This window comes from Sorex araneus, chromosome 3 (assembly GCF_027595985.1).
Source record: "Sorex araneus isolate mSorAra2 chromosome 3, mSorAra2.pri, whole genome shotgun sequence".
Taxonomy (NCBI): Eukaryota; Metazoa; Chordata; class Mammalia; order Eulipotyphla; family Soricidae; genus Sorex; species Sorex araneus.
In genome coordinates this window covers 38,899,283-38,915,233 of record NC_073304.1, presented here as the reverse complement: position 1 = coordinate 38,915,233, position 15,951 = coordinate 38,899,283, and the positions used below count along the sequence as shown (strand labels likewise).

The 15,951-nt window shown below is 44.9% G+C and overlaps 1 protein-coding gene across 1 annotated transcript; it reads right to left on the bottom strand.

Annotated features, from left to right (window-relative positions):
* Positions 1–200: 200 nt before the first annotated feature.
* Positions 201–2,207, bottom strand: TMEM30B (transmembrane protein 30B). Its single transcript, XM_004612377.3, has one exon. It carries the CDS (start codon positions 2,077–2,079, stop codon positions 1,027–1,029), a length of 1,053 nt encoding a protein of 350 aa, XP_004612434.1. The 5' UTR covers positions 2,080–2,207; the 3' UTR covers positions 201–1,026.
* Positions 2,208–15,951: the final 13,744 nt, after the last annotated feature.

The window sequence follows — 15,951 nt, the reverse complement described above, 5'->3', positions numbered from 1 at the left end:
GAATCCTGATTTAGAAAATTAACAAAAAATTGAGTTGTCTTTAACTGAGCCTTATTCTGAATTATAATTTCAACACTGCAAAGTAGATATGCTAACAGAAAATGAGCATAGTGGTTGGTACCATTTGTGCCTTTAAGATTAAAGTCCAAAAGAATAAAGCAAACATAGTCACAAAGATAAGACCAACATAACCTTTATTCGCTTTCAAAAAACCCAGACAATAGGGACTAGACCCATATTTACTGATTTAATCAGAGTACTTCAGGTCTCATAGTTTCATTTAAATTTTTATAGCAAGGAACACAATAATGTCTTCTAAAATAGATAATAAAATACATGGTTACTCTGACTACACGGTTAAAAAAAAATGTAGAGAATTCTGTTATCCAGCGTGAGAAGGGTTAGGCTGGTGAGCATCTGATCAAAAATGTTTAATAAAAAGTACTCGACATATATCTAATGGGATTTTCATTGTTTGAAATCTCTTACAATCTGGTTCAGGACAGAGATTCCCAAATCTGGGGGACTTTCCCTAAGCAGCTTGTTAATACTTTGCTTCCAGATCACACCTTGGCTTTATTGTGTCAGAATCTCTGAGGACAAAGCTTCCTAATCAGTCTATGCTTTTAAAAGAGTGTCGGCTCCCCTATCCCTCCAGGCGATCTGTAGTTTTCACTTTTTGCTGCCAACGCACACGCTCGCCCAGGGCCCACCCCCAAAGAACCCCTGTACCACAGTAGTAAAAGCTCAAGTTAGGCATCATTAACCAGCTGGAAGGTCTTGAAAGAGTGATTTCACAACTCTAGGTCTCAGTCTGTTCCCTGGAAGGGGGGCAGGAAGAACCTAAGATGCCCCACCGAGGAGAAGATGGGGAAACAGCCAGGACGTGTATGATCTGGGCATACCAGCAAGTGTCTCCCATACGGTGTCATTCCTTCCTCTGGGGCCCCTCTTCTCCACAAGGGGTGGGAAAAATGAGTGGCGCTTGAGATTTGGCCGGCGGGAAGGGTGCTCAGAAAGCGGCGATCACTCGTCGTCCTCATCCTCGTCTTGCTGGTCCTGGTAGCGAATGTACACGACCAGCATCACGAAGCCCGTGAGGATGCAGAGGGACCCGACGACCAGGTAGGCGATGCCCAGGAAGGGGTTCTTGCCGCCCATCCACGAGATGCTGCTGAAGATGATGAGCTTCCGGCCACCGAAGGAGCGCACAGGGTAGTTGTAGGTGATGTTGACGCGGTAGTTGCCCCGCGGCAGCCCCGTCGAGTAGTTGCCCTGGCGGATGCGCGCGTACAGCTTGCGGAAGGTGGGCAGTGCCGCCGTGCGCATCCACACCACGAAGTCCTGGTTGATGAAGCCGGTGTTGTTGGGGTCCGAGCTGAGGTTGTAGACGGGCTGGTGCCAGTTGGGAGGGGGCGCGGTGCCCTGGAAGGCCAGCGCCAGGCTGCCGTTCACCAGCGGCGGGTTGTGGAACTTGACGTGGAGGTCGGTCCACCAGGCGATGCCGGTGCGGTCCAGCGGCACCTCGACGTAGCTCCCGCCGGGCCCGCGCTGGTGCCACAGCGAGAAGGAGTCATTGAAGAGGCTGTTGGCGATGGCGCCGCAGGGCGCGATGGGCAGGCCGGCCGCGCTGTACTGGTAGGGGGCGCACTCGTTGGCCGGCTGGCGCAGCGCGTAGACCAGCCCGCTGAGCTGCGCGTTGTCGCGGGACACGCCGTAGCGCCGGTTGTTTTGGTAGAAGTTGGTGAGCTCGTAGTAGAGGTAGATGGGGCCCTGGAAGAGCTCGGGCAGCGAGAAGTACCAGGCGCACGAGCAGCCGGACGGCGGCGTGCCCGCGACGGCGCACAGCGAACAGTTGCCGGGCTCCGGGTAGCCGGTGTAGTCGTAGCCGAGCTCCTTGATGGCGTTGGACGAGTAGTAGAGGCCCAGGCCCAGGCCGATGAACGCCAGGCCCGCGCAGAAGAAGAGCGGCAGCGCGATGCCGGCCGACAGCAGGGGCTGCCAGGCGGGCAGGCGCTGCTGCGTGAACGCGGTGCTGTCGGGCTGCTGCGAGCCCCGCGCCGTGGCGCTCCAGGTCATGGCGGCCGCCCCCGGACGCGCGCCCCGACGACGGTCCCCGCGGCGCCCGACCCGCCCGGGAGCCGCGCCCGGCTCAGGGTCCTAGCGGCTAAGTCCGGGCAACTTGAGCTCCCGCTGTCCCAGAGCCCCGGCACAGGTGACTCCGGAGTTTCGGGTTCCTGCGCAGGTCCCCGATCGCCCCCCCCCAACAGTTCCGCCTCGGCCCAGGTGACCCAGACCCGCCCCGCCCCGGTGCGTTTGGCCCGGCTCGGCGCCCCGCCTCCGGGAGGTGAGTGGCGGCCCGGGCCCCGCTGCACCTGGCAGGTCGGGGCAGGCGGTGCCTCGGCGTCGTCGGGGTGAGTGCCCGCGCGTGCTCCGCCCCCCAGGGGAGTGACGGCCCCCCCGCGCCGCCCCGGAGTGGCGCTGACCTTGGTCAGGTGCCACCTGCGGGAGTGCCCGGGCGGCTCTTTCTCGGAATACCTCCAGCTCCGGGCGCCGCTGAGGACAGGTGGCCCAGTGGGAGGTCCTGGAGACGTGAAGATGTCAGGGGGTTCAGCCTCTTTCGTCCGCGGGGCTGCATGCCAGGCACTGGACCCTCTTGTCGTTGTAGATTAAGCTGTGGGTACGCCTTCCAGTCAACTTTTTACCATAGATTTTAATACCGGGAGTGTACACGATAGTAAATCTATTTTGAATTCAAATCTGCATTCCAATTCCAGCGTTTTCGGAGGAGGAGCCGGGATGCAGCTTAGTGGTCAACACACACACACACACACACACACACACACACACGCACACACACACACACGCACACACACACTGATATGCAGCTAACATGTTCCTGCTAGGTGTCCACTCTGGCTATAGAATTAAGAAAAGTGGATGGCTCTTTAGGACTTTTGGGGGCCGGAGCGGATATCCTACAACGGATAAGGCGCGTGGCTGTCCCAGGTTTATCTTTGGCATCCCATTTAGTCCGAGGAGCACCACCAGGAGTAGTTCCTGAGCGAAGAACCATGAGTAAGTTCTGAGCACAGCCAGATGTGGCTCAAAAACTAAATACTTAAAATAATCAACCTTGAAACTGAACATTGCGAGCCCCAGGGAAATGACTCAAAGGGCTGCCAGGTGTGGCTTAAAAACCAAAAACTTGGAACCTTGAAAATGAAAATTGGGAGCCGGGGGAGATGACTCAAAGGACTGGACGGAGTCTGGTGTTCAATCTGAGCACCTCCTGGAGCACTACACTGACACCCTCACCCCCCACCTCTGCACCAAGAGCAGCTCAGAACTGAAAGTAATTCCTGAGCGCCACTGAGTGTGGCCCAGCAATGCCTCCTATCCCCAATGGGGCAAGGTGACAATGGTGGAGAAACCTCACAGAGTCACTAGCTTACCTGTGTCCTTCAGATTATTTTCTTGTTTACAGAAAGTCATTATCCATGGTCACAGAAGACCTAGCTGTTATCCACAGTCAAGGATATTGGGGGACATGTGACCCTAGAAGGTGATTGACAGGGATTTAAAGGACTTATTGTAAAGAGAACCCAGATTCAGTCTGAACGTTTGAAATTCTGGCTTTTATATCTAGGTTGGTACAACATACACAAGCACATCAGGGCATTTCTACTTTGTGCTAATATTCTTACAAGGTATCGAGATGTTCTGACCTCTCCTGCAGCTCATAAAAAGCAAGTAATTTAAATATTCTCTATAATTATGCACGTAAAACGACAAATTGCAATCAAGATCTTTCAAAAACCATTGAAATGTATTTGCTGGAGCAGGTAGGGTGCCTGCCTTGCAGGTGGCTGACCCACATTTGATCCCTATCACTTCGTATGGTCCCCCAAGCACTACCTGGAGTGATCCCTGAGTATAGAGCCAGGAGTAAGCACTGAGCATTGCTAGGTGTGGCCACCAAACAGAAACAAAAACAATCCGTTGAAATTTAGAAAGAGAAAATTCTTGTCAAAGGGCTGGGGGAGATACCTCAAAGCATGCTTTGTATGCTAGAGGCCCACGTTTGAAATCCCAGACCATACGATTTCCCAAGTGGTCACTGGAGCAACTCCAAAATTACTGGCATGTCCTGAAAAAACAACAAAAAGTAAGTAAAATGCTTGCTAAATAGAATAGTAATTTTTTTAGCATCTGCCCAAGTGCTTGGCCTTAATAATAATCAAAGATAGAAGAAAAATTAATTTGTAAGGATATTGAAGGGCCAGAGAGCTAGTACAGGGGAGTAAGGCACTTGCCTTGCATGTTCAAATCCCTGGCACCACATATGTTCCTCAGAGCACCACCACAGATCACTCCTAAACACAGATCCAGGAAGATTCTCTGAGCACTACCAGGTATAGTTCAAATACAAAACAAACAAAAATAAATAAAGAAAAAAGTATCTTGACTGTCAAGAAAACATTTATAATCTGATAGGGTACATAGGAGTAAAAAAAGAACCAAACTAGCCTACACATAACATACGCTTAACTACCAAGTTATGCTTTATAAACTTGGTACTAAAATTCAAAAGTAACATTTAAATAATGAGAAATGCATTCATTTTGTTGAATAAATGAAGGCAGATTGGAAGCTGTAACCTAATACTAAGAGGGAACCAGACGACTTGAATTCCACTTACCTCACTTCTAATTATACTTCAGAAAAGGAAATTCCAATATTGTCCACATGTGCCTATAGTGTGATCCAGTCTCCCAAAACCTTTGTACTTTAAGATAAAATCAATAAAAAGTCCTCTGATTGTATGATGGTTCATTCTGTATCATTGACTCATCAGTTGGCTTGATATAGAGTCTGGCAAACTGGATTTAGGATGGAATTCCAATTACTAGAAGTCTAGTAATTACAGCAACACTGCCACTTGCCCTCCTAGTTGAACTTCTCCAGCTCTGTCCTCTCTGGTGGGCTTGAGGAAGAAACATCAGATTGTTCACAAGAGTCTAAAGAGATTATTTCAGGAATTATGACAGGAAATGTCATGGCTGGGCATCATGGTTAAATACAGCTGAGGGTTCAAAAGAGAGAAGATATGAAAAAGAAGCAATCCTTCTGTGGAAGGAATTTGGACTGAGGAGTGAGGAGAGAATGCTCTGGCAGGTAAGGGAAAAGGCAGGTGGAGACAATCCAAGTAATAGTCTCTTTTGGTAGATGGGTCAAAGAGGGAGGAGAGAGCCAGTAGTAAGCATTTTAGGGAGTGTGAATCCTGAAAGAGACTTCTTTATAGATGGAGAATGGGAATATTTCAGGTCAGGTTGAAGAGAAGGGAGAAAGACTCATGGGGGCTGTTTAGTCAATAGGCACTGGCTGTGTCTGGAGAATGGATACCAGGGTCCCTGTGAAGTTGGACAGGGTCAAAGGAGGGATGCACAATACAACTGGGCTTTGCACTTGGCTCCAGTAGTGAAAATTTTCATTTAAAAGCTTTTGGGGCCAAGTTTGCCAGGAGTAATTCCTGAATGCAGAGCCAGGAATAACCTCTGAAGATTCACCTGGGGTAGCTCCATCCCCCCACCCCCAAATCACTACTATACCTCCAGAGTGGTCACAGTAATGATATTAAGCAGCAGGTGGAGGGCAAACTGGGAGGGTAAAAAGCTCTGCTAGGAGATTGGCAGGTAGAGTCAAGCTGGAGCGGGGCTGAGATCCAGGTATATGTCATATTTTTCTATAGCTAGTACGTTCCAAGAGGCCAAAAACTGATATACATCACTGTGTCTCTTAGAGTTGACTGTGTGATGAAGGTTCTGACCCTGTGCCATTTGATAATACATGTTATTATCATGCACTTAAGAACACTAATCATCTATGGAGACAGAGAGATAGCACCATGGGTAAAGCTCTTACCTTGCACAACGCTGACCTGGTTTTATCTCCAGCACTTCATATGGTCCTCCAAGCCCTCCAGGAGTGATTCCTGAGTGCAGAGCCAGGAGTAAGCCCTGAGCACTTCAGGGTTTGGTCCAAAAATAAAATTAAAAAAAAGAGAGAAAGAGAGAAGGAGAAACACTAATTATCTAAACTCATCTCAGTGCCAATAAACAAGTAAACAAATTCATTCAAAACAACTCATTAATGTATCTCTTTATTATGAGGAGAACTCAAAAAAAGAAGTTATTCTTAGTACTCCAAAAGTAGCTTCACTTTTCCATTTTATCTTCTGAATTTCAGCCAGCCATGAATGTTTACTTCATAGTGGTAATTAAGATAAAAATATAATTCACAGTTGTACTGATGAAATTATTTTTTAGAGTCAAGTGAAGAATAACATCAATATATTTCTTCGTTTTTATGGTCCTTATAAGTTTTTGTTTGGGGCCTGGCAGTGCCCAGGGACTGCTGGTGGAGGTCTCTAGGATCATCGTGTGGTATCAGGTATCAAATATCAGCCCCCCATACACAAAGCACATGCCCTGCCCATTGAGCTATCTCTCCAGCTCATAAATTTTTAATGGCCTCTGAGTTCATGAGTCTATCGTAGCTAGTGAGTTTTTTTATATGACATGTTGGTTACATCAAGTTTTTCAGTATTCTAGAGAACATGTTAGTGGAGATCTTCTTGTATGCAACTTTTCTTTTAGATTATTTCCTTCGAATAAATTTCTGAAAGTAGGAAAGAGGTTTTTAAACATGAAACTGAAAGATGCCACTTTTTGCCAAAACTTTGCCAACTCAATTGCTCACCATGTAATATATTTAGTCTATTCTATTTTTTTTTTTTTGCTTTTTTTCGGTCACACCCGGCGACGCACAGGGGTTACTCCTGGCTCATGCATTCAGGAATTACTCCTGGCAGTGCTCCGGGGATCATATGGGATGCTGGGAGTCAAACCCGAGTTGGTTGCGAGCAAGGCAAACGCCCTTCCCGCTGTGCTATCGCTCCAGCTCCATAGTCTATTCTATTTTTGATTGATGGTTTTATTTTTTAAGTTGGTCTCTTTTATTGTTGTTGTTTGTTTTTAGTCACACTTAGTAATGCTCAGGAGTTACTCCTGGCTCTGCATTCATATATTACTCCTGACAGTGAGGGGACCTTATAGTTATTGAATGCCAGGGATTGATGCCAGGGATTTGAATCTGGGGCAGCCACATGCAAGGCACTACCCACTGTACTATCTCTCTGGTCCCTAATTAGTGTTGCTATTGAGGTATCATAGTTTAGTCTATTTTAGTCTATTCTAATAAACTGTTAGATATTACTGAGGCAGTGGGTAAGAATGCTACCTGACATTGGGAAGTTCTTGAGTTCATCAGGAAATTACTGTGTGACCTTGGACAAATTGCTTAACTTCACTGGTCTATGGATTACTTATCTCTGTTTGTGTGTTTACCAAAATCATGCATTTCAGTCAATGCAAAGGTTTCTATTAGTCATTCCACTGGTCATCACAGAGTCATTGAATAAATAGCATTTACTGAGTATCCACCCTGAGCCAACCTCCGTAAACACTTCATATATGTGTTTGGTGTGGGAGTTGAGGGGAGGCTGTTAGCAAGGATGGAGTGGGGAGGAGGGTCCAACCTAGGGTCCCTATAGCAAGCACTTTGCAGCTGAGATATCCATCTGTCCCTCACCTTATTCACACCACAAACCCAGGCAAGAAGTTCTGTTATAGTTGGACTAAACTGATGCAGAACCAAGATATAAACTAAGATATAGGCTGTTTCTGACGAAGATAAATGAGAGTTGGGTTTGTCTTTCTTGCTACTTCTTTTTTAAAAAATTGAGGGGGATGGTGGTGCTTGTGCCACACCTGGAAGTGTTTTGGGGTTACCCCCAGCTCCTAGAGGTACCTGGGAACCATGTGGTGTCAGAGATCAAACCCTGGGTTCCTGAATGCAAAGTGTGCATTCAGCCCTTTGTTCTACAGCTCCTTGTCCTACTTTTTTTTTTTTTAATCACTGTTCCATAGTGTCTTGGTACACATCTTAAAAAATCTCAAACAACTTAATGTGGAACTAGGCTTCCAATATTTCACATTTTCTCTTTTAACCCCAAGATAACTCTTATTTATTTATTTATTTATTTATTAATGTATTTGTTTGTTTATTTTGCAATCCCAGAACATTTGAGTTGCTTTCATTTTTGTTTCACAAGACTTGTTTTGAAGCCGACTTTGTTTAGCATGCCTGTTTCTCTTGCTAACGTGAAAATAACTTCTCTTGTCTGGCTGTACTCAGTTTTCACATTTATTTCATTTAACTCATGACTATTTATCTTACTGTAATAGAGCCAGGAGATTTCATTGGTGTTTTCTTATATAAGTTTATATTGCTCAGAATTGTTGCCTATTACTCTGCCCATGGGGAAGCTTTATTTAAAAGGAATCAAATTACTTCATAAAATTACAGCATGTGTTCAGAAGAAGTTTTTAAAATTCACTGTGCCTGGACTTCATTTTTCATTAAAAACTATTTCACAGACTTCCTGTTTGAAAAATTATGGAGTGATACCCCCTAGTGGAAGACGCTGAGAAACTTCAGTGAATAAGTATTATAACCACTGGAGGTATTAAAAAGGGATAGGAATTCTCTTTGTGCCTTGCTTCAAGATATTGGTTCTTCTTATTTCTTCTTCTTATCGTGGTCTCTCTTTCCCTCTGTTCTCCTCCATATTGAACTAAGGGTTCAGCCTCTACCACTGAACTACATCCCTAGTTTGGCTCTTGTAACTTAGTGAAAAATAAGTGCAAGTCTGTGGTTTGCTGAGTTGGGCAGCAGGGGGGAGTGTACAGTGAAAGCTGGGACAGCCTGATGACAACAGGTCTTAAGTAAATGATGTTTGGAGAGGATAGAAAATACGCGCTAAGGATAGAAAATACGCGCTGAAAGTAAACTATGGACCAAACATGATGGCCACTTAGTACCTGTATTGCGAACCAACACCCCAAAGGAGAGAAAAAGTAAAAGGGAATGTGCCTGCCACAGAGGCAGAGGTGGGGTGATGGGGTGGGGGTGGTGGGAGGGATACTGGGATCATTGGTGGTGGAGAATGGGCACTGGTGGAGATGGGTACTCGATCATTGTATGACCAAAACGTAATCATGAAAGTGTATAAATCTGTAACTGTATTTCACAGTGATTCATTTTTAAATTAATTAATTAATTAATTAAAACAAAAAGTGGCATTGGGTGTGGGGTGGACAGGTTAAAGGACCAGAGAGAAATACGAATGAGACTGGACTAGAACTTTGTGCGTGGTAATTTGTTGGAGAGGTTATGCTCGGTGATTTGGCAGAACAGAGACACAAAATGTGAGGAGTTGAGGGGAAGAGAACAGCTCTGTGGTTGGAAATACAGGTAAGGAAGGGAGGTCAAGATTGGATTGGTTTATGTGTCAGGTAAGGTGAGGGGGTGGGATGAGCACTGGAGAGGGTGGAGGGACAGAGAGGCTGGGCAACAGATGTAGAGGCAGCCTGTTGTGGGGTCTTGGAAATATTCTCCTAGCTGCTCCCCCTGTAGCTAAGGGGTAGTGCTGGCCACCTAGGGGCAAGGCTGCCTGAGGCCTGTGTTGTATGCTCTGCCTTTCCTTCTCACATAGTGACAGTATGTGTTTAAAGTGCTAGGAACTCAGCGGGTAGGGCGTTTGCCTTACATGCGGTCGACCCGGGTTCGATTCCCAGCATCCCATATGGTCCCTCGAGCACCGCCAGGAGTAATTCCTGAGTGCAGAGCCAGGAGTAACCCCTAAGCATTGCTGGGTGTGACCCACAAAGCAAAAACAAAACAAAAAAAGTGCCTCGAACTATTTCTTTGTGCACCACGAGCTAAACACTTGAAATGTCTTAAGACAGTTATCAGACTCTTGGGGTAGAAGAAATATTACAGCAGTAAGGCACTTGCCTTGCCAACCTGGGTTCGATACCTGCCACCCATAACCCCATCAGGAATGATCTCTGAGCAAAGAAACAGGAGTAAGCCCTGAGCACTGCTGGGTATGACTAAAAAATAACAACAACAACAAAAAACAACCAAACAAAAAAGTCATCAGATTTTTTTGTTTTGTTTTTGTTTGGGGACCACATCTAGCAATGCTCAGGGGTTACTCTGGTTCCACACTCAGGGGTCACTCCTGGTAGTGCTCAAGGGACCATATGGGATACTGGGAATTGAACCTGGTTGTGCTCTGGGTACCATACGGAATGCTGGGGATCAAACCCAGGTTAGCCTTGCATGCAAGGCAAGTTTCCTACCTGCTCTATTATCACTCCAACCCCAAGAGGTATAAGATTTTAAAACAAATAAGGAGCTGTCTGTTGCCACGCTAGGGACAAAGGAATATGCTCTACACTTCATTAAAGGGGAAGCAAAGGCACAAGAGGGGTTTTGTTGCTTTTGCTGTGTGATAACAACAATGTGCTATCTAGGCCACACACACAGATGCTGAAATCCCTCACTCAGAGTCTGGGAAACACATGCTTGTCATATGTACACATCAATATTGATTTGCAGTCTTGAGTTTGTAATCCAATAAAGAGTTGGGATACGGAATACTTGAACCTTTCTCACAAATTGTGACTCAGGATTTGTGGCGGTTTCATTTAAAATTTTAAAGTTACCCCTGATTCTTGAGGTCATCTTTAGTTTATGAGAAACTTCAGCACTGCTTCGGGACCAGCTGGGCCAAGTCTATAGAGTGGGGAAAAGATTCCCATGACACATATGTGACTGTGACTCTCGCTGCCTTCAGGAAAGTAGAAGAACTCTTCCAGGGGGCAGTGGGGTGGGGTGGGGTGGGGTGGAGATGTGCTTTGGTGCCACACTCTGATACTGTGACTTCCCAATTAGGACTCATTTGGATTCCACCTGTGACAAGAAACCATTTGTGACATATTTTCCTTTTCCAATGTTTTCGTTGTTCTAAGTACCTGGCATATTCTTCGGTAATGTACTTCAAGTTCATTCTCTGGAGGAATGCAAAATCAATTTTCCCTTTGCTCTTTAAAGAACTCTGAAGATGGGCAGAGATACAGCCCAACAGGGTGGGGCTTATACACAAGTTTTGCTTGTAAGATATCTGGATTGATCTCCAACACTGCATGTTCTGCAGACCCCAGAGAACAGAGCAGGGAGTAGCTCCTGAGCACAGCCAAGAGCACAATGCTGTGCTCAACCCCCAAACAAACAAAACAAAGAAGCCTGAAGGTAGTTGTCGTGTTTGCCTCAGACCACTCCAGACAGTGTGGTTGCCTGACCTGGTTCTCTTTGAATCTCTCATTCTGATCGCTTTCTTTAAATGTCACTTGAATTGCATTGATGTTCTTGATTAGAATTTTTTCCTTATCCACAATAAGATCTTCAAAGAACGAAGGCAGAGACAATACATTTTGTAAGATATGGTGGACTGGGGCTGGAGCAATAGCACAGCGGGTAGGGTGTTTGCCTTGCACAAAAGCCGACCCGGATTCGATTCCCAGCATCCCATATGGTCCCCTGAGCACCTCCAGGGGTAGTTCCTGAGTGCAGAGCCAGGGGTGACTCCTGTGCATCGCCGGGTGTGACCCAAAAAGCAATATATATATATATGTATGTATTGTGGACCCCCAAAAAACAGTCGAGTCATAAAGTCACTGCCCAGGCTTGCAGAGGGTTCTCTGAGGACTGGTTTCTTCTTTTGCTGATGGCCAGCCCAAAGAGAGGAGGATGCATCACAGAATCCACAGGAGAAAACATCTCATTAACTCAGGAATTTAAAGTTATTCTAGGGGCTAGAGAGCTACTACAGCAGGCAAGACTCTTGCCTTGATTACAGCCCAACCAGGTTTAATTCCCATCTCATATGGTCACCTGAGCATCACTAGGAGTGATTCCTGAGTGCAGAGCCAAGAGTATCCCCCTCCCACCCTCCCACCCCAGTGGGTGTGGCCCAAAAACAAAACAAAAAAAAATTTCTTTTTTTTCTTTGAAAATATTTTTGGTTTGTTTTCTTTTCTTTTTTAAAATTAATTTATTTTTTAATTAGCGAATCACCATGAGGGTACAGTTAACAGATTTACACATTTTCGTGCTTGTGTTTCCCTCATACAATGTTCGAGAACCTATCCCTTCACCGGTGCCCATTCTCCACCACCAATAAACCCAGTATCCCTCTCACCCCCCAATCCCATCTTCCGCTACCCCACCCTGCCTCTGTGGCAGGGTATTCCATTTTGTTTTCTCTCTCCAATTGGGTGTTGTGGTTTGCAGTAGGGATATTGAGTGGCCATTGTGTTCAGTCTCTAGTCTACTTTCAGCAAGCATCTCCCTTCCTGAGCGTGGTCTCCAGCCACATTTTAGTTGGTGTTCCCTTCTCTATCTGAGCTGCCTTTTCCCCCAGCATGTGAGACCAGCTTCCAAGCCATGGAGCCAACTTCCTGGTACTTATTTCTACTATTCTTGGGTATTAGTCTCCTACTCTGTTATTTTATGTTCCACAGATTAGTGTAATCTTTCTGTCTGTCTCTCTCTTTCTGACTCATTTCACTTAGCATGATACTTTCCATGTTGATCCACTTATATGCAAAGTTCATGACTTCATTTTTTCTAACAGCTGCATAGTATTCCATTGTATAGATGTACCAAAGTTTCTTTAACCAGTCATCTGTTCTAGGGCACTCGGGTTTTTTTCCAGATTCTGGCTATTGTAAACAGTGCTGCGATGAACATATAAGTGCAGATGTCATTTCTACTATACTTTTTTGCTTCTCCGGGATATATTCCCAGCAGTGGTATTGCTGGGTCAAATGGGAGCTCAATTTCTAATTTTTTGAGAAGCATCCATATTGTTTTTCAAAAGGGTTGAACCAGTCGGCATTCCCACCAGCAGTGTAGAAGGGTCCCTTTCTCCCCACATCCTCTCCAACAGCGATTGCTTTTGTTCTTTTAGATGTGTGTTAGTCTCTGTGGTATGAGGTGGTATTTCATGGTTGCTTTAATCTGCATCTCCCTGATGATTAGTGATGTAGAGCACTGTAAAGCACTAGTTGAACTCTATAAGAAGAAAACATCCAACCCCATCAGAAAATGGGGCGAAGAAATGAACAGAAACTTTCCCAAGGAAGAGATATGAATGGCCAAAAAAAATGTTTCTTTTGCAAAGAATAGGGAACATTTTCTCCCTTGGTTTGTTCTCTTCAGAAAATGTATGAAATCAAGTAAACAATATTTGTTCCATCTTTGCAACAAATACAGTTGTATTTCCTTAGGTCTGTGTTTTCCAGCACCTGCCAAGGGAGTTGGTGTCTGGTCAGAACAAGATTTAATGTTGTTCTAAAACCCAGTCTGTGTGAGCTTCTTTCTTTGATTCTATGAGCAATGGGGACAGAGTAAGAGCACGGCAGGTAGGTCACATGTCCTGCATATGGGTTCGATCCCTAGCATTCCATCTGGTCCTCTGAGCATTGCCAGGGGTGAATCCTGGGCACAGAGCCAGGAGTAAGCTCTGAGCATAGCTGTTATGGCCCAAGAACTAAAACAAAAACAAAAACTCTATGAAAAAGTATTAATACCTAGCTTTCACCTATGCTCCAGGGGACCGCCAATGAAGAGACTTCAAGATCCACTTGGAAACATGATTTTTTCTGTTCCTGGACTGTGAAGAAAGAGAAGGTTGGATTGGGGGTCGGAGAGAATTCTCATCAGACTAAGGACATGATTTGTATGGAGGAGACCCAGGTTCCATCGCCAGCCCCACTTGAACTCCCAAGCACTGGGCAGAGAATAGACCCTGAGCACCATTAGACATGTCCCCTTAAAACAAAAATGTGAAAGAAAAATATGCTTTGGTTTAAAAAAAAAATGGAGTGGTCATACCTGGCTGTGCTCAGGATTTACTCCTAGCCCTGTTCTCAGGGAACAACTATGGCAGTGCTTAGGGGCCCATATGGGATGCCAGAGATCAAATTTGGGTTGGCCACATGAAAGGTAAGTACCCTACCTGCAGTACTATTGCTCTGGATCCAAGAAAAAGATGCTTCTAACACATTTCTTGAAAAACTCTGAAAACCTATAGATAAAACTCCATATTATCACTGTAATACTGTCATCCCATTGTTCATCGATTTGCTCGAGAGGGCACCAGTAACATCTCCATTCGTTGCAGCCCTGAGATTTTAGCAACCTCTCCTTAATAGTCTTTCCCAATGATTGGAGGCTCTTTTCAAGATCAGGAGAATGAGACCTGTTATTGTTACTGTATTTGGCATATCGGATATGCCATGAGGAGCTTGCCAGGCTCTTTTGTGCAAATAAATTTATAAAATTAAAAAAAAAGATTCTTCTCATTCTCTCCTAAAGGTAAATTACCAAATATTAAAAATTTGTAAACCGTACTTTATTTGGTTGGGGCCAGGGATCAAACCCAGGCTATCAAATATGCAAAGCAAGTGAGCTACCATTGACCTATAAACCAGGCCCTATAAGGCATAGTACTAAAGGCTGTATGACAATTGCTTTGAGATGGTCTAGAGATCAATCCAGAGATGGGAAAAACATTATAGTCCCTACTAATCTCAATAGCAGCACAAATTTTATTTGGGAGGGGGAGGCCTCACAAGTCTTATATTTGCCAGTTGTTGATAAGGAAGATAGTAAATGAAGCAGGTTTCTTAAGATGTCATTTAGGGGGTTGGAGAAGAGAGTACAGATTAGATTTTTGTTTTCTTTTTGGGCCACACCCGGAGATGATGCACGGGGGTTACTTCTGGCTCTGCAGTCAGAAATTACTCCTGGTGGTGCTCAGAACTATATGGGATGCTGGGAATTGAACCCAGGTCAGCCGTGTGCAAGGCAAATGCCCTATCCGCTGTGCTATCACTCCAGCCACATCGCTGACCCTCATTTAAATGCTTTTGAATTACTTAGTGGGTCTAAGTAGATATGAATATTGAAATAAATTATAGAAATAAACATGATGGAAAAAGAAATATAAAAATTTAAAAACAAATCTTGGACCATATTCAACAATGCTGAGTGGCCATTTCTGACTCTCAAAAGTCACCCTTGGCATTGTTTGGGAAACCCAAGGGCTTCGTGGAAGCAAGTCACATGACTGACCCCATTTCAGTCTCTAATGCTGCATATGGTCCCCCAAGCATTGCCACGTGTGATCCCTGCACACAGAGCCAGGAGTAAGCCCTGAGCACCACTGGATGTAGCCCAAAACAAAACAAACAAAACTATTATACTTCATTAATCTTCCATAAATGCTGTTCATTTCACCAAGTTTTTGATAGGAGCAGAAGTGAGTTCCAAGATTAAACAGCTGGATGAGTTTCTAGAGCTTAGAGCTTCCCTGTTGCCGTATAAATTCAGAGCCATATGTTTTAATAAGCAAGCTTATTAGGAAGGGATTGACAACTTCTAATTAAACCTGAGGTTCCTAACAAGGGCATATGGTGGGCAGAAGGCCTCTGCACTTCTGCTTGGAGATGGGCTAAGAACCTTCTGTCAGGGCTGAGCTCAGCTCTGAAAATAATTTGGTGTTTGATGGATGATACATAAAATAAAGCCTTGATGAATTTAGCTTAAAGAAATAGTTTAAATCTTATGACCAATTTTATCTGTAAACAAATTTCAGCAAATCATTCATAGCCTTGCAAATGAATATATATACCCATATATATCCATATATATGCACACATATTTATGTATATATCAGGAAGTTGAACTTTTGGATTTAGACTTTTTTGTGTCATAATACTATATAGGGTCAGTTGTCTATTTTTTGTTTTGTTTCTTTGGTTTGGGCCACACCCAGAAATACTCAGTGATTACTCCTGGCTCTGAGCTCAGGAATCACTTCTGGTGGTGCTCAGGGGAACATGGAATGCAGGGGGATAACCTGAGTTGGCTTCATGCAAAGCAAGCACCCCACACCCTGTAATATTATTGCTC

Bases quoted from the DNA above. Each gene is read 5' to 3' on its own strand.
- TMEM30B (XM_004612377.3), bottom strand. From the start codon at position 2,079: ATGACCTGGAGCGCCACGGCGCGGGGCTCGCAGCAGCCCGACAGCACC.